General features: G+C 37.6%; 3 pseudogenes and 2 gene segments (V, D, J or C); all 5 read left to right on the top strand.

Moving 5' to 3' along the window:
- Positions 1–263: 263 nt before the first annotated feature.
- Positions 264–1,415, top strand: LOC132860760 (immunoglobulin heavy variable 3-30-like; annotated as a pseudogene).
- Positions 1,416–6,863: 5,448 nt separating this feature from the next.
- Positions 6,864–7,435, top strand: LOC132860761 (immunoglobulin heavy variable 3-33-like). The segment is given in 2 exon segments: positions 6,864–6,909; positions 6,990–7,435. Coding segments are annotated over 2 exon segments (492 nt in total).
- Positions 7,436–9,565: 2,130 nt separating this feature from the next.
- LOC132860762 (immunoglobulin heavy variable 4-61-like) lies at positions 9,566–11,040 on the top strand. The segment is given in 3 exon segments: positions 9,566–9,608; positions 9,692–10,012; positions 11,033–11,040. Coding segments are annotated over 3 exon segments (372 nt in total).
- Positions 11,041–12,436: 1,396 nt separating this feature from the next.
- On the top strand, positions 12,437–16,599 carry LOC132860763 (immunoglobulin heavy variable 3-30-like; annotated as a pseudogene).
- A 4,984-nt stretch (positions 16,600–21,583) lies between these two features.
- LOC132860764 (Ig heavy chain V region 914-like) lies at positions 21,584–23,478 on the top strand (annotated as a pseudogene).
- The last annotated feature ends 1,696 nt before the right edge of the window (positions 23,479–25,174 follow it).

Here is a 25,174-nt window from a genome sequence, read left to right on the forward strand (position 1 = left end):
TAATTGTAATAAAGATTTTAAACCATAATACAAAATTTTTAATATTACTGCACATGATAAACACTGTAATAATCATATCACTAACAAGAACTTATGATAATGTAGGTTGAAGGATTAGTTGCTGTTCCTCTCTTTTACATCATCAAGACTCCCACATGCTTTCTATCATGACGTCATGATGCAAATCCAGACTGCTGTGTGTCCATGCAGTATTTATGTTCAGCTGAGCTGAGTGGAGCGATCGAGTCTCATCAACACTCACCATGAAGATCCCACTCTCCTTATTCCTGCTACTAATCAGCCTCATAGGTGAGTTCTCATGCTGAATCTGCAGTATATTTTATTATTTATTTTAAAATACACTAATGTTGCTCTTTTTTCTGTATCAGGTATTCAGTGTCAGAGTCTTGAGTCTATTCCCACTGGTTCAGTGGTGAAAAAACCTGGAGAAACTCTGAGTCTTTCCTGTAAAGGATCTGGGTTTAACTTTGGTGGCTATGGCATGAACTGGATCAGACAACAAGCTGGAAAAGCTCTAGAATGGATTGGGGTTATCTGTCTGATGCCAGTAAAACAATATACACCAAAAACATTGAGGGACGTTTGGAAATGACCAGAGACAACTCCAAAAACATGGTGTATCTGCAGCTGACTGGTTTGAGTGCCCAGGATTCTGCTGTTTATTACTGTGCTAGAAACCACAGTGGTACAAACATGTTAATCAGCTGTACAAAATCCTCCGCAAGATCTGCAGGTGGCGCTAGAGCTCAACAAATATACTGTAACATTGTAGGTTTATTTAAAGTACAACATATTCTCATATCCTCAGTCAGATCTAGATACTCCACAATGTCTATGTATTTCTGTGACACAATGAACACTGAGACTGTCTCTTATAGTCATATTCTTACAGAGGAACCAAAAGGGAAATAAATCAGAATCAGAATCAGAAAGGTCTTTATTGCCAAGTATGTTTTCACATACGAGGAATTTGTTCTAGTACAGGAGCTCCACAGTGTATACAGAATGGCAATGATAAGAAATGAACACATATATAATAGACAGTTGTATGTACAGTGGAAAAAAAGAATGTGCAAAATGAAATATAAATTTGCAAATTAAAATATAAATGAGTACTTGTAAACAATGTAAGAATAGGGTTTGTTCTGTGTATGTTAAGTGTTCATCAGATGGATTGCCTGAGTGAAGAAACTGTTCCTATGTCTGGTCGTTCTGGTGCTCAGGGCTCTGTAGCGTCGACCAGATGGCAACAGTTCAAAGAGGGAGTGTGCTGGATGTGAGGGGTCCAGAGTGATTGTCTTTGCCCTTTTGCACACTCTGGAGAAGTACAGGTATTGGAGAGTGATGAGAGTTGTGCCAATGGTTTGCTCAGCAGTCAGGACTACCCTCTGTAGTCTTCTGAGGTCAGATTTGGTAGCTGAGCTGAACCAAACAGTCATTGAGGTGCAGAGGATGGATTCCATGATGGCAGTGTAGAACTGTTTCAGCAGATCCTGTGGCAGGTTGAACTTCCTCAGCTGGTGAAGGAAGTACAACCTCTGCTGGGCCTTTTTTACAATGGAGTCTATGTGAATGTCCCACTTCAGGTCCTGGGAGATTGTGGTTCCACGGAATCTGAATGACTCCACTGCTGTAACAACAGAAAAATGTCAGACTTTCATTAGTGATTATTAAATACATACATTTCACAAAAGTTCCATAACATTAACTGTAACTTTAAACATAAAAAGAGTTCACCATATTCTTCTTTAATTAATAAATAAATTGTCACCGTTCACAGACTGCTGCTGTATAAGAGGAAAAGTGATCATAGTAATCAGTGCCATTGATTATTAGAAAATAATTATCTTCAGGTTTGTAGCAGTAACTTTATGAATTGAATATCTCACACAACATCCATTCACACTCAGCACTCAGGCTTTAACTCTTCATCCCAAATGAACAAAAACCATCCAAAAACTCCTCAATCTAAATCTAATAATTAATAAGATTCCCATGCAATTAAATGTAAAATATGAACATTGTGTAATTTGATTATGTATTTTTTGGTAATGTACAAATGACTAGGAAGAAAACAAACAAAAAAGTTTTTTATCATCTCACCAAATGAGTTTTATTAATTGATCATTGGAAAACCAGAATTATCTAAAATGTAAACTTTAAAATTTTATTATTTATTATTTCATGTTTCTGTACTTGTGTAAAGCTGCTTTGAGACAAAGTCCATTGTTAAATGCATTGCAGAAATAAATCGAGCTGAATTGACAGATTGAGAAATATGGAAGTAGATGTTAACAAACTAGAAAAAGAGCTCAGTGCCATAATAATTGAGACTAATATTGATTTCCCAATCAACTGATTATTTAAACCAAATGATTTACTATGTTACTGCTGATACTGTATCTGAGTGTTTTCTCTCTTTTAAACCATGCTGATGAAAATGATCCATTAGTGAATTCCTACTTTCTTTATTTTCATTGCTGGTCCATATGAAAGTTTTTTTAATTGACAGCCAGGACATTTGAAACATTTTCTCATTTTAGGTGTGTATCATCTGACACCAGGTCTTTTTGCCACTAGAGGGCAGTCTGTACAAACTCAACCATCTCCATCTGTTTCCATCTGCACATTTAGGCAATCTCTCTTTTCACATTCTGCTCTGACTGCATCCAGCATCATGACACTCGGATTAAACTCAGTTACATAAAATGTCTGTGGTGACCTGTTTAGTGTTGATCAGTAAATAAGGCGATCGAGTCGATCGAGTGAAACGAATGATTGTCTAATTTTATACAAACAAAAGCCTGATTAAACATTTGATTTATTTAGATCTTGTACGTATCAATGTTCAAAAGGATCCTCAAGCATACATAATAATTGTTATGCTAAAATTCATTTGTGTTCCTTGTTTCCTTCATTGAGACTTTAAGATTTCTGGTTTGGGAAAATGACAGTATTTGATAGAAAGGCTGCTGTTCCATTATGAATTCAGATCAGATGAATCTCCTCCTCATGATTTAAATACATTTCAGATACATTCTCCTCCCATCATCAGCAGATAAACAAATCCAAGTGTCAGAGCTGGATCTCACTCTATTTATATGATGTGATGGTGTGTGTTAAACTTTGGAGAACAGAGAAGACTCCAGTCCAAACAACACACACCATGTTCTCTACATCTCTACTGCTCCTGCTGGCAGCTGCTTCTTGTGAGTGCTTTATCAAATTCATTCATTTACTAGATGAAGAATAAAGGTGCAGCATATATTGTGTGAGATATCACCATGTGTTTTCCTCCACAGATGTGCATGGTGAGGAACTGACTCAGCCTGCTTCCATGACAGTCCAGCCAGGCCAGAGTCTCTCCATCCAGTGCAAGGTTTCATATTCAGTTACAAGCTATCGTACAGATTGGATTCGACAACCTGCAGGAAAAGCTCTGGAGTGGATTGGATGGGAGTACACTGTGACTGATGGGAGTACAGCTTACAGTGAGAAACTGAAAAATAAGTTCAGCATCTCCAGAGACACTTCTACTAACACAATAACAATTGGAGGACAGAAAATGCAGAATGAAGACACAGCTGTGTATTACTGTGCTCGTTACACACAGTGAGACGAATAAACAACGTCCCTTTACAAAAACTCCTCATTTAGTGTTCACAATAACAGGACACAAGACACAACACTGATCAATCCAAATCTTAGAAATTGTAAAATAAGTAAAGAAACAAACTAATTAATTAGAATTATATTCTAATAGCCAATCAAGATGGCGCCGCTGTGCTTGGCCTGCCACTTGTTCCTCTGTTTTTTCATGTTTGATTTTGCTACCGTCTTGATTGTGTATGATCGCACCATGTTGTTGGATCTGCGTTGTACAACTAATCGCCTTTTAAATACCCAGTCCTTTAAACCACCACCGCCACTGTTGACATTAATCCCTCCTTTCCTCAGACGCCCTGTCTGTCTGCTACCAGGCAGGAAGCGCCACAGAAGAGTTTTTCCAGTTTCCAGTTTCGAGTTACAAGTATTTGTGCTTACACTACCCTGTCCAATTTTATGTGCAGTAATCTACCGGCCGACCCAAATTAAATAAGGATTGTTTAATTGAGTTCTCAGAGTTTCTGACAGAGTTTTTAGCAAAGTTTGACAATATTCTAACATGTGGTGACTTTAACATTCATGTTTGCTGCCCCTCTAATAAACCTGCTAATGAATTTAAGGCACTTTTAGACTCATTAGATCTGGCTCAATCCATTTCCTCTCCCACCCATAGGTTAGGTCACACTCTTGACCTTATTATCTCTCGTGGGGTGATTGTGTCAACCTGTGAGGTCATGGATTTTCCTATCTCTGACCACTCTCTCATACGGTTTGACATTTGTGCTGTTCCACCTGCACCAACGTCTATTGCCGCCCATCGCCGTCGCATTATTACCTCATCCACAGTCGATGATTTTGTTGCTGCCTTCACTGTTTCTGATCTCGCCTCTTCTGCTGAATTAGCATCGCCTCTTTGCCCGGACCGTTTCCTTGCCTCCTTCCATAACATCTGCTCCCAGATTATGGACTCTGTTGCGCCCTACAAGGTGAAGTCGACCAATGGTGCATTGGACCCCTGGCTCAATGATACAACTCGGGCCCTCAGGCGCCGGTGTAGACAGGCTGAGCGAAAATGGAAGAAGGACAGGCTGCAGGTGTCACTGGAGATGTTTAGAGACAGTCTTGCCACCTTTCAGAGTGCTCTGAAGGAAGCTAAAGGACAGTATCTTTCTGCTCTCATTAATAGCAATAGCCACCGCCCCGGAATTTTATTCAGCACTATCAATTCTGTTATGAATCCGGTGTCTGTCACCTTGAATGACGTATCTGTAAACGCATGCAATGCATTCAAGCAACATTTTTTGGACAAGGTTTTGTCTGTTAGGCAAACCATTACACAAGTCCCCTTTGTTGCCATGTCTACTTGTGCGGCGCAATGTGTGTTAGAGAACTTTGTTGCAGTTACTCTGGTGGACCTCAAAAAAGCTGTCCAAGAAACCCAACCTTGATCCCTCCATACTCTCCAACTTCTGTCCTATATCTAACCTGTCATTTCTGTCTAAGTTGATGGAGAAGCTTGTTTTCGCGCAGCTTCAGTCTCACCTTCAACTGCACGGCATTGGTGATACATTTCAGCCCGGTTTCAGGTCAAGACATAGCACTGAATCAGCGCTATTGAGGGTCCATAATGACATTCTTGGAGCCCTGGATGGTAAAAGCTCTGTGGTTTTGGTGTTACTGGACCTAACCGCTGCATTTGACACCGTGGATCATGCCATCCTCATCTCTCGTCTACAACATGTTGTTGGTCTACGGGGTGCGGTGCTAAATTGGTTCTCGTCATACCTCTCTAACAGAACCTTTTCAGTAATGCTTAATGATTATTCTTCCTCGGTTGCTCCTCTGTCATCTGGTGTGCCTCAAGGATCTATTCTTGGTCATACTCTGTTCTCACTCTATATGCTGCCACTTGGTCAACTCATCTCCAACCACAACGTTCAATTTCATTTCTATGCTGACGATCTCCAGATCTATCTTCCTGTGATTCTGAGTAATCGTTCTGCATTGGACCCGCTCCATAATTGCCTTCAGGATATCAAACAGTGGCTTTCCCAGAACCTCCTTCATCTGAATGAAGAAAAGACTGAGTACATCCTGTTTAGCCCAGATTCACCCAGCAGTTCTCTTAGTTTTGGTCCTCTAACACCTCAGTTTGCTCCTACCGTGCGTGACCTGGGTGTTCTCTTTGACAAGAGTATGCACTTTGATAAGCAGATCAGTGCAGTAGTGAAGGCGAGTTTTTACCAGCTAAGACTACTCAGCAAGGTAAAATCATTTTTGTCTCAAGCTGACCTTGAAAAAGCTATACATGCCTTCATCAGCTCAAGGATCGACTACTGTAATGCTCTCTACACTGGACTTAACCATTCACTTCTCAATCGGCTTCAAATGGTACAAAATGCGGCGGCACGTCTTCTCTCCAACACCTCCAAACGCTCACCCCTGTCCTCCACTCGCTTCACTGGCTTCCGGTGCGGTTTAGGGTGGAGTATAAGGTCCTTCTCTTCGTATTTAAGGCCATCAATGGTCTGGCCCCGGCCTACCTCACAGAATTAATAAAGGTCTACCAACCAGCCAGATCTCTCTGCTCCTCTGGACATACCTCTCTGGTCACTCCCAGTTACAAATATGAGAGGTTTGGAGGCCGGTCATTTGCCATCAAGGGACCAAAGCTGTGGAACGCACTTCCAGCACACTTACGATCCATCACTGTTCTGAGTGTTTTTAAATCGCAGGTGAAAACTCATTTATTCATACAAGCTTTTAACATGTAGACCCTGTTTCAACTGCTTTTTTATGTTCATTGTGTTCTTATTGATTTTATTTTTTATTGTTGTTTCACTGGAAAGCACCTTGTGCTCCTTTTGGCTGTTGTAAGGTGCTCTATAAATAAAAGTTGATTGATTGATTGATTGATTGAATTAATTAATCCACAAATGAGAACAAAGAGATTAAAGTTAGTTCTTTTTTAAATAATTGTAATATAGATTTTAAACCATAATACAAAATTTTTAATGTTACTGCACATGATAAACACTGTAATAATTATATCACTAACAAGAACTTATGATAATGTAGGTTGAAGGATTAGTTGCTGTTCCTCTCTGTTACATCATAATGACTCTCACATGTTTTCTATCATGACGTCATGATGCAAATCCAGACTGCTGTGTGTCCATGCAGTATTTATGTGCAGCTGAGCTGAGTGGAGCGATCGAGTCTCATCAACACTCACCATGAAGATCCCACTCTCCTTATTCCTGCTACTAATCAGACTCATAAGTGAGTTCTCATGATGAATCCGGAATGTATCTTATTATTTATTTTAAAATACACTAATGTTGTTCTTTTTTCTGTATCAGGTATTCAGTGTCAGAGTCTTGAGTCTATTCCCACTGGTTCAGTGGTGAAAAAACCTGGAGAAACTCTGAGTCTTTCCTGTAAAGGATCTGGGTTTAACTTTGGTGGCTATGGCATGAACTGGATCAGACAACAAGCTGGAAAAGCTCTAGAATGGATTGGGGTTATCTGGTCTGATGCCAGTAAAACAATATACGCCAAAAACATTGAGGGACGTTTAGAAATTACCAGAGACAACTCCAAAAACATGGTGTATCTGCAGCTGACTGGTTTGAGTGCCCAGGATTCTGCTGTTTATTACTGTGCTAGAAACCACAGTGGTACAAACATGTTAATCAGCTGTACAAAATCCTCCGCCAGATGCAGTAAAAGAGAAAAGACCTTTCAATATACTGGGCATTTTCACAAGATCTGCAGGTGGCGCTACAGCTCAACAAATATACTGTAACATTGTAGGTTTATTTAAAGTACAACATATTCTTATATCCTCAGTCAGATCTAGATTCTCCACAATTTCTATGTATTTCTGTGACACAATGAACACTGAGACTGTCTCTTATAGTCATATTCTTACAGAGGAACCAAAAGGGAAATAAATAACATTTACAGAAAAATGTCTGACTTTAATTAGTGATTATTAAATACATACATTTCACAAAAGTTCCATAACATTAACTGTAACTTTAAACATATAAAGAGTTCACCATATTCTTCTTTAATTAATAAATAAATTGTCACCGTTCACAGACTGTTGCTGTATAAGAGGAAAAGTGATCATAGTAATCAGTGCCATTGATTATTAGAAAATAATTATCTTCAGGTTTGTAGCAGTAACTTCATGAATTGAATATCTCAATTTCAACTGTGAAGATCTCCTGTAAGATACACGGCTTTGATATGACTGATAGTGATGGGAAGTTCGGTTCTTTTCTGCGAACCGGTTCTTTCGGACAGTTCGATTTAATGAATCAGTTCAAAAATCCAGTTCACCAGTTCTTTTACGTCCTGACGTAATGACGTCATTCACAATGACGTAATGGCGCAAATTCCATCATCCCGCTGCCGGCTGATATTAATACAATCAATTTAACACATTCGAAAAGTTCTTTGTAATCAAAACTTTAGTTGAATACGTTTCTTACATTTAAGTTTTGCAACTAAAACACCCAGTACAGGCATTGATGTGCAAACGTAGATGTTTTACGTGTCTTAAAGATATAAAGTTATTAAACTAATCTTCATCAACTTACAAAAAGCGGCATATAAAAATACAGACTAACCTGCACAACAGTCAATAGTAAAATTAACTGACACATATTGAGTGAACAGTTGGTTTTTTTTTTTTTTATAAAAATGTTTAATAACCTATGACTAGTTACTATGCATATCCCAATATGTATAATTTGCTCTGAAGGTTCACGCATGCGCAGTATCAACAGCTAATCGGTTCTCAGTATGTCGGACGCGTCCGAAAGAAACAGTTCTCAGTTCAGTGTACTGATGATTCGCTGTATCAGTTCAGTGATTCACGCATGCGCAGTATCAACAGCTCGAGCTCACAGTTCTCTCAGCACAACATGTCTCATTTCAGTGTACAGGAGTTACATACTGTATACTCCTGGATATTAGTTTATTTAGAGTCGGACCAACTGTCAGGCATGACCGAAAGTGAGTAACTTTAGTAACTTGTAGATCAGCGCTGACTCACGACGCGAACTGTTTAGAACGAATCAGTCCGATTTGGTGAACCTATTCATCCAGTTCACTAAAAAGAACTGGTTCAAAAGAACAATTCATTCACGAACTGGCCATCACTAATGACTGAGTACAACATGCACTGGATCAGACAGAAACCAGGAAAAGCTCTGGAATGGGTTGGATATGTGAACTCCGTAGTCTATCTGTATCTTTGTACTGTAAGTTTGGCTTTAACAGCTTCAGTCATGTTCATATTCATCTTCTCAAAAGAGAAACCAGGAACTTTGCAGACATGAGAATCATTTCTGTGTTAATGTAATTCTCTAGAGTGCAGCCTACACATGACTGATAACGACATAAAGGATCGTTTATCTAATTATTATCATTTACATGGATTATTGTGGAGATTCCCAATTAACTGATTAATTAAACCAAATGATTTACTATGTTACTGCTGATACTGTATCTGAGTGTTTTCTCTCTTTTAAACCATGCTGATAAAAAATTTCTCCATTTCTGACTGATAACGATATAAAGAATCGTTTATCTAATTATTATCATTTTCATGGATTATGGTGGAGATTCAGATTAATTTAAGAGAACTGGAAATAGATCAGTTTTCAATCTGACCGTCACAGGAAGCGTTAATTACATCACAACACGTTCATATCATTATTAATAATAACAAACAGCTGAATTATTTCCCACATTAAATTGATATGGAGATGAAACGGTGTGTGTGTGTGATTAACAGCTGCAGAGCTGCACTCAACACAGCCTCTCTGTAATGTTTATGCAAATCTGCATCTCCTCTTGTAATATTAGCAGCGTTCTGATCTAGAGAGGAAACACTTCTCATTAGTCTTCCTTCAACACAAACATGTTTGCTTCAGCTCCACTGCTGCTGCTGGCTCTCGCCCCCTGTGAGTGTTTGGATTGAAGCTTTATTATTTCATCTGATCCTTTCAGTTCGACATGTCCACCTTTTCTTTTTCTCTTTTCACAGATGTGTTCTGTGCTACTGAGCTCATCCAGCCAGACTCACTGCTTATAAAGCCAGGAGAGACTTTAACCATCACCTGTAAAGTGTCTGGAGCTTCTATCACTGATAGCAGCCACTATGGAACAGCTTGGATTCGACAACCTGCAGGAAAAGCTTTAGAATGGATCAACACCATTAATTACAGTGGGGGTATTGATAAGAAAGATTCACTTAAAGACAAGTTTGTGGTCTCTCGAGACACTTCCAGTAACTCCGTGACCTTACGAGGACAGAACATGCAGACTGAAGACACAGCTGTGTATTACTGCGCTCGAAGACCACACAGTGACACGACAAGCTGCAGTGCTGCACAAAAACCTCATCACAATTCACTTCTTTAATTAAATAACAACTACATTTTACTGAGTAACTAATCCCCATATTACAAATATTTCAACACAGACACCAACACTGGCATTAATAAAATAAATAAATAAAAGTTTACTTAGTAATAATAGTCTCTTTTTATAACTAGTTGAAATGAAATGTGTCTACAAAAGACATTTATTATAAAGAACAACATCCATTCACACTCAGCACTCAGGCTTTAATTCTCCATCCTGAATGAACAAAAACCATCCAAAAACTCCTCAGTCTAAATCTAATAATTAATAAGAATCCCATGTAATTAAATGTGAAATATGAACATTGTATAAATATGAACATAATTTGATTACTTTTTTTTTTGGTAATGTACAAATTAAAAGGAAGAAAACAAACACAAAAAGATTTTTATCAACTCACCAAATGAGTTTTATTAATTGATCATTGGAAAACCAGAATTAGCTAAAATGTAAACTTTAAAATTTTTATTTTATGTTTCTGTACTTGTGTAAAGCTGCTTTGAGACAAAGTCCATTGTTAAATGCATTACAGAAATACATTTAATTGAATCGACAGTTTGAGAAATATGGAAGTAGATGTTCAAAAACTATAAAAAGAGCTCAGTGCCATAATCATTGAGACTAATATTGATTTCCCAATTAACTGATTAATTAAACCAAATGATTTACTATGTTACTGCTGATACTGTATCTGAGTGTTTTCTCTCTTTTAAACCATGCTGATAAAAATGATCCATTACTGAATTCCTACTTACTTAATTTCATTGCTGGTCCATGTGAAAGTTTTTTTAATTGACAGCCAGGACCTTTGAAACATTTTCTCATTTTAGGTGTGTATAAATCTGACACCAGGTCTTTTTGCCACTAGAGGGCAGTCTGTACAAACTCAACCATCTCCATCTGTTTCCATCTGCACATTTAGACAATCTCTCTTTTCACATTCTGCTCTGACTGCATCCAGCATCATGACACTCAGATTAAACTCAGTTACATAAAATGTCTGTGGTGACCTGTTTAGTGTTGATCAGTAAATAAGGCTCTTTATTATGGAAAACCTGATTTCATGGAAAATTCAAGTGGAGTCGATCGAGTGAAACGAATGATTGTCTAATTTTATACAAACAAAAGCCTGATTAAACATTTGATTGATTTAGATCTTGTACGTATCACTGTTCAAAAGGATCCTCAAGCATACATAATAATTATTATGCTAAAATTAATTTGTGTTCCTTGTTTCCTTCATTGAGACTTTAAGATTTCTGGTTTGGGAAAATGACAGTATTTGATAAAAAGGCTGCTGTTCCATTATGAATTCAGATCAGATGAATCTCCTCCTCATGATTTAAATACGTTTCAGATACATTCTCCTCCCATCATCAGCAGATAAACAAATCCAAGTGTCAGAGCTGGATCTCACTCTATTTATATGATGTGATGGTGTGTGTTAAACTTTGGAGAACAGAGAAGACTCCAGTCCAAACAACACACACCATGTTCTCTACATCTCTACTGCTCCTGCTGGCAGCTGCTTCTTGTGAGTGCTTTATCAAATTCATTCATTTACTAGATGAAGAATAAAGGTGCAGCATATATTGTGTGAGATATCACCATGTGTTTTCCTCCACAGATGTGCATGGTGAGGAACTGACTCAGCCTGCTTCCATGACAGTCCAGCCAGGCCAGAGTCTCTCCATCCAGTGCAAGGTTTCATATTCAGTTACGAGCTATCATACAGCTTGGATTCGACAACCTGCAGGAAAAGCTCTGGAGTGGATTGGAATCAGCTGGAGTGGTGGGAGTACAGCTTACAGTGAGAAACTGAAAAATAAGTTCAGCATCTCCAGAGACACTTCTACTAACACAATAACAATTGGAGGACAGAACATGCAGACTGAAGACACAGCTGTGTATTACTGCGCTCGTGAACCACAGTGAGAGGAATAAACAACATCCCTGTACAAAAACTCCTCTTTCAGTGTTCACAATAACAGGACACAAGACACAACACTGATGTATACGTATCTTAGAAAATGTTAAATAAATAAATAAATAAATAATCCACAAATGAGAACAAAGAGATTAAAGCTAGTTCATTTTTTAAATAATTGTAATAAAGATTTTAAACCATAATACAAAATTTTTAATGTTACTGCACATGATAAACACTGTAATAATCATATCACTAACAAGAACTTATGATAATGCAGGTTGAAGGATTAGTTGCAGTTCCTCTCTGTTACATCATCATGACTCCCACATGCTTTCTATCATGACGTCATGATGCAAATCCAGACTGCTGTGTGTCCATGCAGTATTTATGTGCAGCTGAGCTGAGTGGAGCGATCGAGTCTCATCAACACTCACCATGAAGATCCCACTCTCCTTATTCCTGCTACTAATCAGCCTCATAGGTGAGTTCTCATGATGAATCCCAAATATATTAGACATTAGTTTTCTTTTTAATTACACTAATGTTGTTCTTTTTTCTGTATCAGGTATTCAGTGTCAGAGTCTTGAGTCTATTCCCACTGGTTCAGTGGTGAAAAAACCTGGAGAAACTCTGAGTCTTTCCTGTAAAGGATCTGAGTTTAACTTTGGTGGCTATGGCATGAACTGGATCAGACAACAAGCTGGAAAAGCTCTAGAATGGATTGGGGTTATCTGTCTGATGCCAGTAAAACAATATTCACCAAAAACATTGAGGGACGTTTGGAAATTACCAGAGACAACTCCAAAAACATGGTGTATCTGCAGCTGACTGGTTTGAGTGGCCAGGATTCTGCTGTTTATTACTGTGCTAGATATCACAGTGGTACAAACATGTTAATCAGCTGTACAAAATCATCCCCCAGATGTGGTCAAATAGAAAAATGCATTCAATATAAAGGGCATTTTCATAAGATCTGCAGGTGGCGCTACAGCTCAAAAAAATACCGCATACTATAACATTGTAGGTTTCTTTAAAGTGCAACATATTCTCAAATCCTCAGTCAGATCTAGATACTCCATATTTTTTATGTTTTTCTGTGAGACTGTCTCTTATTGTCAAATTCCCACAAAGGAACAAAGAGGGAAATAAATAACATTTAAAAAAAAAATTGTCGAATTCAGTCAGTGATTATTGAATACATACATTTCACAAAAAATTCCCAACAATAACTGTAACTATAAACGTAAAGTGCAGTGCTGCAAAAAAACCTCATCACAATTCACTTCTTTAATTAAATAACAACTACATTTTACTGAGTAACTAATCCTCATATTACAAAAATTTCAACATAGACACCAACACTGGAATTAATAATAATAATAATAATAATAATAATAATAATAATAATAATAATAACCTTTATTTTCTATAGCGCCTTTAAAAGAACATCTCAAAGCTCTTTACAAAAGCAAAATAAAAGCAACAAAATTACACACATAATATAAAGATTAAAATTAAAGCAACAAAAATAGACAATAAAATAAGCACTATGTAAAATTACAATTAGTCAAATTAAAAGCTACTCTAAAAAAAATAAGTTTTAAGCAGAGATTTAAAAGTGCCAAGAGATGTTGCTTGCCTTATCTCAGTTGGTAGTGAATTCCACAGTTTTGGAGCTAGTGAAGAGAAGGCCCTATCTCCCATCGATTTTAAACTGAGTTAAAGGAACAGTTAAAAGACCAGTTTCCGAAGAACGAAGATCGCGAGATGGAATATAAGGAATTAAAAGATCAGCCAAATATTGCGGAGCTAACCCGTGTAAGGCCTTGTAGGTAAGCATCAGAATCTTAAAATCAACCCTAAACCTAACAGGGAGCCAGTGCAAGGACTCCAGAACGGGAGTAATGTGATCTTTTAACTTTGTTCTAGTAAGTATTCTCGCCGCCGAATTTTGCACTACCTGTAATTTATTTAAGGTAGCTTTAGACACCCCAGTCAACAAGGCATTGCAGTAATCAATACGGGAAAACACAAAAGTGTTGATCAGTCTCTCAGCAACAGAAAATGACAGAATTGGACGCAATCTGGCAATATTTCTGAGATGGAAGAACGAAGTTTTAACTAGGGATGAGTGAGTACAGCATTATCTGTATCTGTATCCGTATCTGTTAACCATATGAATTATCTGTATCTGTATCTGTACTAGAAGTAGGCGGGGCTTGTCTTGAAATGGGCGGGGCTTTAAACGGTAATAATTAATTTGTAATATTTATAACACTAGCTTACTACCTTTATGTTTTTATGAAATACAGCAAAAACTTGTCAGACACACAGTGTCTGGTTACTGGTTAGAGACAGCTGAAGGTTTAAAAAAGAAAAAAATCTCCGACAGGCAGAGACGCAATGCGAGTCGCATTCTACCAAGCAAGCACCACGTCTGAACGAACCCACGTTTACCAGAACTCTACTGGTTAGCAGTGTTGAGATGTAACAAAGTACAAATACTTCGTTACTGTACTTAAGTAGAAATTTCATGTATCTGTACTTTACTTCGCTATTTAAATTTAATGTATGTCAACTTTCACTTTCACTTTTACTCCACTACATTTTCTAGATAAAATGTATACTTTTACTCCGCTATATTTCCACTAGGCATCTTCGTTACTCGTTACTACAAAATAAAAAAAAAATAAAATTGCGACTGCAATAAGGGAGGTTTGGCGAATCACTGCTCCTAGATTGCATTACGCAGCTCCGCATGCTCTATTTCAGCGTAATGTTACCAAAAGGAGGCGGAAGCACAACTGAACCTGAGCCACAACAGAGCCACATTTTTTACTGTGTTACCACAAAGAGCCACATCATACACATGGGCACAAATGATCATCACCTTTTTTCCCTGCCATTTTGAGAGCGAACTTGACACAAATTGTTTACTCAAATGATCTTGCTCCTACTGGGAAACTTTGAGGTATTTTCATCCCACTCACATGCGCGTTTGACGAAAATACCGTATTTAACTCAAGCGAAGCGAACACACACAATAAAAAGACACACAAACTTCGATATGAACGTAACATGCGTCTCGAATGAAACCGGGCAAAGAGCCGCATGCGGCTCTGGAGCCGCGGTTTAGCCACCTCTGTCGTAGACGACCACCCCGACAATAGTGGTGAACAGGGTGAAGAAGATAACGTTATACACCCGTGGCCGTATTTGTAAGAAATGTTTCTGTACATCGGAATGAAAGATTCTTCCTACCGGATGAAGTGTCTCTTATGCCTACCGAAAAACACTGAAATTTTACTTTTTACTTTTACTTCAAATACTTAAGTACATTAAATATCAGAAAATTACTTTTGATACTTAAGTACAGTAAATATCAGATACTTTAAGACTTTTACTTGAGTAATATTCTAAAAGGTGACTTTCAACTCTACCAAAGTCTTTTTCTAGTACGATACTTGTACTTTTACTCAAGTATTTCTTTCTAATACTTTATACAACACTGCTGGTTATTAAGTACGTATTATTAACATTACAACCCGAATTAAAAAGCTGAAGAAACCCTAAATGTTAATGGAAAAGACCCGCGAACCCGAGTGACTGAGGGAGAGACAGAGAGCTGTTCTGTGTGTGACTGTGAGTGAGCAGAGCGAGACACAGCAACACAATACATCTGTATGTGTGTAGGGGAGGGGCGCTGTGACTAGTCTATCACTGTAGGGGAGGGGCGCTGTGACTAGTCTATCACAGAACGCTGACACAATCAGATACCCAATGATGATTTTCATTCAATCCGAGCACAGATATTGACTCGTATTACTCGTATAATACTCGTACTCGGCAGAAGTGCTTTATGCGTACCGGATACTCATTTCAGCCGAGTATCCGGCTCATCTCTAGTTTTTATTTTGGATATGTAGCTCAAACGTTAAATTGGCATCAAAAATTACCCCTAGATTCCTCAATTTTGTTTGAAACTCCACATTTGAATCATCAAGAGTTGATTCAAATGTGGAGCTTTGCCTGACCCAGCTTTCCGTAGTTGGTGGAGTGAGCCAACAAGCATAATCTCAGTCTTTTCACTGTTAAGACAAAGAAAATTTAAATTTAAATATTTAAATATATTAAATTTACTCAGGAATAATAGTCTCTTTTTATAACTAGTTGAAATGAAATGTGTCTGCAAAAGACATTTATTATAAAGAACAACATCCATTCACACTCAGCACTCAGGCTTTAACTCTTCATCCTGAATGAACAAAAACCATCCAAAAACTCCTCAATCTAAATCTAATAATTAATAAGAATCCCATGCAATTAAATGTGAAATATGAACACTGTATAATTTGATCATGAATTTCTGGAAAATGTACAAATTAAAATGAATAAAAGAAACACAAAGTGCTTTATCATCTCACCAAATGATTTTTATTAATGGATCATCGGAAAACCAGGATTGGCTAAAAACGACAACATCATGAAGGACTGGACACGTTTGTGTTGTTCAGTGATAATCAGTGATCAGAAAACTTTACGTTCTTCTGGATGTTCCAGTGATCCACAGTGATGGACTAAAAAGACATGAGATCTAATGAGTAAAGAGCAGTGATGAAGCTGAAAGCATGAAACACACCCGAAGTTTTACAGGAAGCTTTTTTGTCCTCTCGTCTGTTCCTCTGTGGATGTTTTTATATCTCTAGTGGGTGTGTCATGCAAACCAAATCCTGTGTTTGAACCATTTATGCTGAAACATTCAGCCCAACAACATAGCAGCAGTTTGTGTTCATTTACAGCAGCAGGAATCATTTTAATTCTTTGAGATGGGACTAGACAGAGTTTTGAGTTACTTTACTCTAGCAATCTTCATTCAATGTTAGTATTATTATTTATTTCATATAGACGAATATTTTAACGATTTTTTTATTTTTCTTATTTTTTAACTTTAACTCCTACCTTTGAATATTCTTCTATTTCAGATTCCTGCAGTCAGACACTGATCGAGTCTGATCCAGTGATCATCAAACCTGATCAGTCTCATAAACTGACCTGCACAGCCTCTGGATTTAACTTTGGTGGCTCGTGGATGGCTTGGATCAGACAGGCACCTGGAAAAGGACTGGAATGGGTTGCAACTTTAAGCAGTGCTAATACTTACATATATTACTCCAGTGCTGTTAAGGGCCGCTTCACCATCTCTAGAGATGACAGTAAGAAGCAGGTGTATCTGCAGATGAACAGCATGAGGACAGAAGACACTGCAGTTTATTACTGCGCCCGTGAACCACAGTGATACTTCCCCTTAGACATTAATACAAAAACACAGACTTACTATAGACACATGACAAGATCACAGTCTGTTACAAAAAATGTTCCAAAATTTAAACTTTAATTTTAAAAATTTTTATTGTATGTTTCTTTTCTTTTTTAAAGCTGCTTTGAGAAAATATCCATTGTTAAATGTGTTATATAAATAAAGTGAATTGAATTAACAGATTAAGAACTATGGAAGTAGATGTTCACAAATCTAGGGGAAAAAAATTATATTAATTTCCCTATTAATTGATTTGGTCAAACCAAATGATTTACTATGTTACTGCTGATACTGTATCTGAGTGTTTACTCTCTTTTAAACCATGCTGATAATATATATATATATTTTCATTGTTGGTCCTTGTGAAAGTTTTTTTTTACTGACAGCCAGAACATTATAATCTTCTGTATCTGCACCTGTAGGAGGCAGCACCTGGTTGTTTTTGAGAAGGATTCATGAAACTATGAAATCTAACAGCTGAAGTGTCTTTATGCAAATTCACCCTGTTATAATACAAAAACAGCCTTTTGTTCACCCAAAGTTTGTGTCACATGACTGAATCAAAGAGCATGAGGATGGGGCTGAGGGTCACTCAGTACTACATCTTTGTTATAAGAGACATCTGTACTGTATATTTCTTCCATCAGGATATCTTGACTGTGTTGATGATGATCTTTGTTATGTTTTATCTGCTAGTTGTCAGCAGTGATGAGATCAGACTGGACCAGTCTCCTGCTGTGGTAAAGAGAACTGGAGAAACTGTGAAGATCTCACTCTTATTCACAGGTGGTGTTGGAGGTGTGGAGCTCACTCAGACAGACTCTGTGCTGGTGAAGCCTGGAGAGTCGTTCTCCATCTCTTGTAAGATCTCGGTGTCGAGTTATTGTATTCACTGGATACGGCAACCTGCTGGAAAAGCACTGGAATGGCTCGGATATCTGTGTAGCGGTGATAGCACTAATCTCAAAGACACGATGAAGAGCAAGATCAGTCTCAGCCAGGACAAATCCAGCAGCACAGTTTATTTAAGAGGACAAAACTTTCAGTTCGAGGACACGGCTGTGTATTACTGTGCCAAAGACACACAACACTACAAACTCACTGAAGCCCTGTACAAAAACATCCCTGGTCATTTTCCTCTCTCTGCAGTACACATGTCCCCAGAGGGGTCTGATATATATGAGCTAGCAGAGCTAAGACACTTCTGTAGTTCAAAGATATCTACATAAAGTTTCATCTTTGTCTCAACATTAAAATAAATAGTTTTCCTGAACACAATTGAATACACAGTTAATCCATCATTTTTTTTTTATTTTTGACTGGAATTGTGACGTCTTTTTTTTTTTATTATAATATTAATAATAACCATCTTATGTATCACATTTACATTATGATGTCTTTACGTATTTGACTGGAGGTAAATCAGCTCTAGGACAATGATTGTGATGACTAGTTGGGACTATATACTGTACTATTCATGCTTTTATTCCTCCTGACTGTGATGCCAGCTGCAGGAACACTACAGGTCGATGGTTCATTTCCTGAATTTAGAAACACAGAGTCTGTTCAGCAGCACAGAATCTGACGAGAGATCAAACTGAAATGTAGATGTTTACTGCAGCATCACTACTACAACTCCTGGAATTAAAAATCACCTGTAGGGGGCAGCAGCTGTTTGTTTTCAAGAAGGATTCATGAAACTATGAAATCTAACAGCTGAAGTGTGTTTATGCAAATTCACCCTGTTATAATACAAAAACATCCTCTTGTTCACCCCAAGTTCAGATTCAGACATGTTCATATTCCGGTTCTTTAAATGACTCTGTAAATAAACTGCAGCTCATTTTCCCCGTCTGCGTCTGCAGGTTTTATGTGTTCAGGAGTCCAGAAGAGAACAAATGTCTGTGCTCTTATTAATAGAGAACAAAACTACTGGAATTAGAGGTGTAAGGATATATATACTGTAACTAATCATATAATCATTCAGTATCACCAGACAATAATCAGGGTAATGTATTCAGTCACTCGGTCATCATTAGGAAGTGTTTTATTGGGTCAGAGTGCAGGCTCCAGAGTCCATCCCAGGAACACTGAGCATACATGAACAGAATGTACGCTCAGTGTTTTTTTAGACGTTTGATTAAGAAAGAAGAAGAAGAAGAAAGAATAGTTTCAACATCTAGCTGTTGTGATATTAGATTTCAGCTTTATCTTCTGCTCACTAGAGATTACAAATCTTTAGGATTTAAAAACACCTGATCTAGAATCTTCTCATCTCTTTCTCTCTGGATTCATCAGATAAAGCCTGTAGAGGGTTTCAGCCTATACCAGAATGAATGTCATGTTCGGTTACACAGTTTGATTATAATGTTCAGTGTAGTTCAGGAAAGTGTTAATTACATCACAACACGTTTATATCATTATTAATAATAACAAACAGCTGAATTATTTTCCACATTAAATTGATATGGAGATGAAACGGGGTGTGAGTGTGATTAACAGCTGCAGAGCTGCACTCAACACAGCAATGTTTAGTCTGAAACACATGATGTTTTTATATCTCTAGTGGGTGTGTCATGCAAACCAAATCCTGTGTTTGAACCATTTATGCTGAAACATTCAGCCCAACAACATAGCAGCAGTTTGTGTTCATTTACAGCAGCAGGAATCATTTTAATTCTTTGAGATGGGACTAGGCAGAGTTTTGAGTTACTTTACTCTAGCAATCTTCATTCAATGTTAGTATTATTTGTTACATCATTTAAAAAATCTTTTGTTTTGTTCTATTTTTAATATTAATTTCTACCTTTGATTACTCTTCTATTTCAGATTCCTGCAGTCAGACACTGATCGAGTCTGATCCAGTGATCCTCAAACCTGATCAGTCTCATAAACTGACCTGCACAGCCTCTGGATTAGACATTAGTGGCTATTACTTGGCTTGGATCAGACAGGCACCTGGAAAAGGGCTGGAATGGCTTGCAAGCATCTACAGTGGCAGTAGTCTCATATATCACTCCACTGCTGTTAAGGGCCGCTTCACCATCTCCAGAGACGACAGTAAGAAGCAGGTGTATCTGCAGATGAACAGCATGAGGATAGAAGACACTGCAGTTTATTACTGCGCCCGTGACACACAGTGATACTTCCCCTTAGACATCAGTACAAAAACACAGACTTACTGTTCTGTCCTCACTAGACATGTAACTTCTCTATCCAGTTAGACAGACAGTGAACAAGAGAGATGTTGGTTCATGGCTTTTAATCTTTCAATAGCTTTCATGAATCTTTTCTCAATTAACTTTAACATTATAATGTTAAAGTTATAATATAATATTTTTTCTTGTAAAACTGTAAACAAAGAATATACAGCAATTAGAATTGTATTCAATTACATATTCAAGCATAACTAACTAAACAGTATTTACTGCCCAAAAAGATTCAAAAGAAACATAAATCAACACAATAAGCATTAAACTTTACATTGTCATGTGCATCTGGTTCTTATATTCTTAGTTTTAGGTAATGGCTTGTAATCACGAAATCTAAATGACCTTAATTAGCATAACAAAAGACCGCTAGCATACGGCACTAATGCTAACTTTCTGCACTTTACGCTTGTTTTTAGCAATATTTGCATCTCTAGATTAATTAATTTACTGTCAACATCTTTAACCTACTAAACTTTATATTTATATGACAAATACTGTACGAGCCATGACACTTAACAATGAACTCAACACTTGAAATACGGAAGTTACCATCCCAATCTGCGCCACAAGAGGGCGCTTAAAGATCAACATATAACCAAAATCATCTCTTTACAATTAACAATTAAACTTAACCATTACACTTACTATAGACACATAACAAACCCACATTCATAGAGGAGACAGAAACAAAATGTTTACAGTGTCTCTGACTTACAAGTTACCACTTGCCACTTTCAGGAGTCTGTGTAATGAGATCCAGTCAGTAGAAAAGTTTCACAGTGTGACAGAGTGAGAACTATGGAAGCAGTTTATAATCAGAGGATGAAAGTCATTTACATACTAAATGTAACTTACAGATTCAGTGTTAAATAAATACAAACTAATTTAAACACCAGGGAACATTTTTCACTGTGATTATTGACACCTGTAGAAGACCAGCATAACAATATGCAAATGAATATGTAAAATGTTCCCCTTACAGCTACATATAGAGAAATATCAGCCACGGTCACTGTGGGCTCTGGAGAGTTTAGCACTGCTTTTAGTTATACGATGTTCCTTCCAGTTCTGCTGCTGCTGGCAGCTTCATCCTGTGAGTTTCACTTCACTAATGATCTCAGAGCTGCTAGTAAATTCCTGCAGTTATAACCTACTGTACATAGATTTTTGACTGAAATTGTGACATGTCTTTTATCAGATGTGGAATGTGCGGTAGAGCTCACTCAGGACACCTCAGTGATGTTAAAGCCTGGAGATTCTTTAATCCTCAGCTGTAAAGTATCCGGTTACTCACTTACTGATAACAGCTACGCCACAGCTTGGATTCGACAACCTGCAGGGAAAACTCTGGAATGGATAAACCACATTTGGGGGGGGTGGAAGCACGTATCATAAAGAGTCTCTAAAAAGCAAGTTCAGTATTTCTAAAGATGCCTCCAGCAGCACGGTGACACTGAGAGGACAGAACATGCAGACTGAAGACACAGCTGTGTATTACTGCGCTCGTTATCCACACAGTGACACGACAAGTGCTGCAGTGCTGCACAAAAACCTCATCACAATTCACTTCTTTAATTAAATAATAACTACATTTTACTGAGTAACTAATCCCTACATTCCAAATCCTTTATACATTATTTAAAAGCTTTTCAAACAATTAGGAATACTTATCATCCACTAATCTATCCAGTGAGCAGCGTGTGGTATGACACCTCCATAGTGGTCATAGACATTCCTTATTCAAATAGAGTGGTGTATAAACATCATGTTCTTGGCTGCTGTAGTTTACAGTGAGCTCTGTGATAGATAACACAGCTGTACAAAAACTTACACAATGTTGTTAGAATGGTAGGTAGAATGGATGATGAAGGAAATGAATGTTTAATTTCATGCTCATTAGATGAACCTTATCAATGCTATCCAACTTCACAACCCTGCTCTCATATTCCATACAAAAGAAAAGTGAGATTAAGGCTATAAATACCAGAAAACATAGCGCTAGGAGAGAAAGACAAAAAGAAGAAAAAAAGAAGAGAATAGAAAAAGCAGCAGAAGAAATAAAACAACTGTTGAATAAAATAAAGAATATGAAGCTTGAGGAATGAAGAAATCAATGGATGAAAAAAGAATCAGATTCTGTACTGAGACAGAAATGAAGAATGGATCAATATCAAGAATATTAAAGTGATTAAGTTTTCTTTATTTCTTTGTATATTCTTTTCTTTCTTTGCTTTCAAAATATGTATCCAATAATATTGCTTGTGTGTTAAAAGATAAGACGTGCTGAGTATGTTGTATGGAGGCTCTCTTAAAAAAATAGTCAACCCTCAGTGCTCAGAAGGATACCGCTGACAGTAATCCGTAAAGGGAAACCCCAACACTCGTGGGGGAGGGAGGGACTTAGTTAGTAAGATGATATTGCAAGCTTGTGCTGTTTAAAAGGAATGTATACCTTAAAGAATACAACTAGTCACTGACCACAGGATTACCGGTTTGGGGAAAGAGAAATGGGAAGGAATGTTGGTTTTAAAGTCAATAAGAATTGATATTGAAATATTAAATATTGGTGAAAGGCTTGGAAAAGTATAAAAGCTTGTCTTGAATTACATTGTGTGTGCATTCTATTGTAGACAGGCTCAGTGCATGTTATACTCTGTGTGCATCATAGAACAAACGCAAGCTTACACATTTTAATTACTTTTACTTATTCTAATACTGTTTGATTATTTGAAGGAGATTTTATTTGTAATTTTCTTTTATTTTACTTTACATATATTACACACATTTATCTGTATTACACTACTTTTAATAAAAACAAGGATCTCTTCAAGTTCTTCTACCTAATCTATTGTTTGAATCTTTAAGTAGAAGAACTTGAAGAGGATGGTTTGTTAGAAGACCAAGGGGACTTGGAAGGACACCTGAGTTCATGGTCAGACCAACTCTGATAGTTTATCTTGTGTTTTCAACACTAACCCGTGCAAACTAGGACACAATTCTTAGTGGGATTGTGGAAGGGTTTCCTACTCAATACGAAAACATGTGTCACTAAATTACTTCAACAAGCACGTCCTTGTGAGCTGTAAATATTCCGTATAGAGACCTTTATTATAAACAACATCATCTATTCACACTCAGCACTCAGATCTTCCTCTTCATTCCAATCTCTTCTAGCAGTTATTAATATTTATAATAATAATAATTATTATTATTACTATTATTTTTATTACTACAGGTCGATGGTTCATTTCCTGAATTTAGAAACACAGAGTCTGTTCAGCAGCACAGAATCTGACGAGAGATCAAACTGAAATGTAGATGTTTACTGCAGCATCACTACTACAATCACCTGGAATTAAAAATCACCTGTAGGGGGCAGCAGCTGTTTGTTTTCAAGAAAGAGTCATGAAACTATGAAATCTATTTGTTTTAGTGACAGAAGCTCCACAGTGTAACAGTGTAACAGAATGACATATACAACAGAATGACATATAGAATATATACAATTTGTATGTACAAATGTACAAGTGTGAAATGTGCAATTGAAATATAAATAGTATGTGTTTTAAGTAAATAATGTTTAAGAATAGTGTTGTGTGTTCCGCGGATGTTAAGTGTTCATCAGATGGATTGCCTGAGTGAAGAAACTGTTCCTATGTCTGGTCGTTCTGGTGCTCAAGGCTCTGTAGCGTCGACCAGATGGCAACAGTTCAAAGAGGGAGTGTGCTGGATGTGAGGGGTCCAGAGTGATTGTCTTTGCCCTTTTGCTCACTCTGGAGAAGTACAGGTCTTGGAGAGTGATGAGTGTTGTGCCAATGGCAGAGGATGGATTCCATGATGGCAGTGTAGAACTATTTCAGCAGATCCTGTGGCAGCTTCAAAAACAGTCCAATCAGTGAGAGAGAAACAGGTTTGTAAATTCTGCTCCGCTTCCTTGGTCCATCTTTTTACAGTCCTTAATAATGGTTTAGCTGATTTCAGTTTCTCCCTGTAGGTCAGTATCAGATGAACTAAGCAGTGATCAGAGATTCCTCAGAGCTGCCTGTGGGACAGAGTGATATGCATCCTTTATTGTTGTTTAACAGTGATCCAGTGTGTTACTGTCTCTGGTGGGACATGTAACATGCTGTCTGCATTTTGGCAGTTCACGTGTGAGAATTGCTTTATTAAAGTCCCCAAGAATTATTAGTACAGAGTCCGGATGTTGTTGCTCACTCTCTGTGATCATGTCAGCGAGTGTCTGTAGTGCCAAGCTCACGTGCGCTTGCGGGGGAATGTAAACACTCACCAGAATGAACAAGCAAAACTCCCGCGGCGAATAGAACGGTTTGCAGTTAATGAATGAATGAGTGTTTCAAGATCGGGACAGCACATCTTTAACACAGTTACATCAGAACACCACCTTTCATTGATGTAAAAACACGTCCCGCCGCCGCGCGATTTCCCCGTTGATTCCGCGTCGCGGTCCAATCTAAAGAGCTGAAATCCCGGCAGACTTAACGCTCTGTCCGGAATGGAGTCGTTCAGCCAGGTTGTGTTTCACCCAGATGAAACAGAGAGCAGCAGAGTTCGAAAAATCCTTATTTTTCCAGGTGAGCAGAAGGACTTTATCTATTAAAATAAACAAATAAGTAAATAAATAAA

This window comes from Tachysurus vachellii, chromosome 18 (assembly GCF_030014155.1).
Source record: "Tachysurus vachellii isolate PV-2020 chromosome 18, HZAU_Pvac_v1, whole genome shotgun sequence".
NCBI classification, from domain to species: Eukaryota; Metazoa; Chordata; class Actinopteri; order Siluriformes; family Bagridae; genus Tachysurus; species Tachysurus vachellii.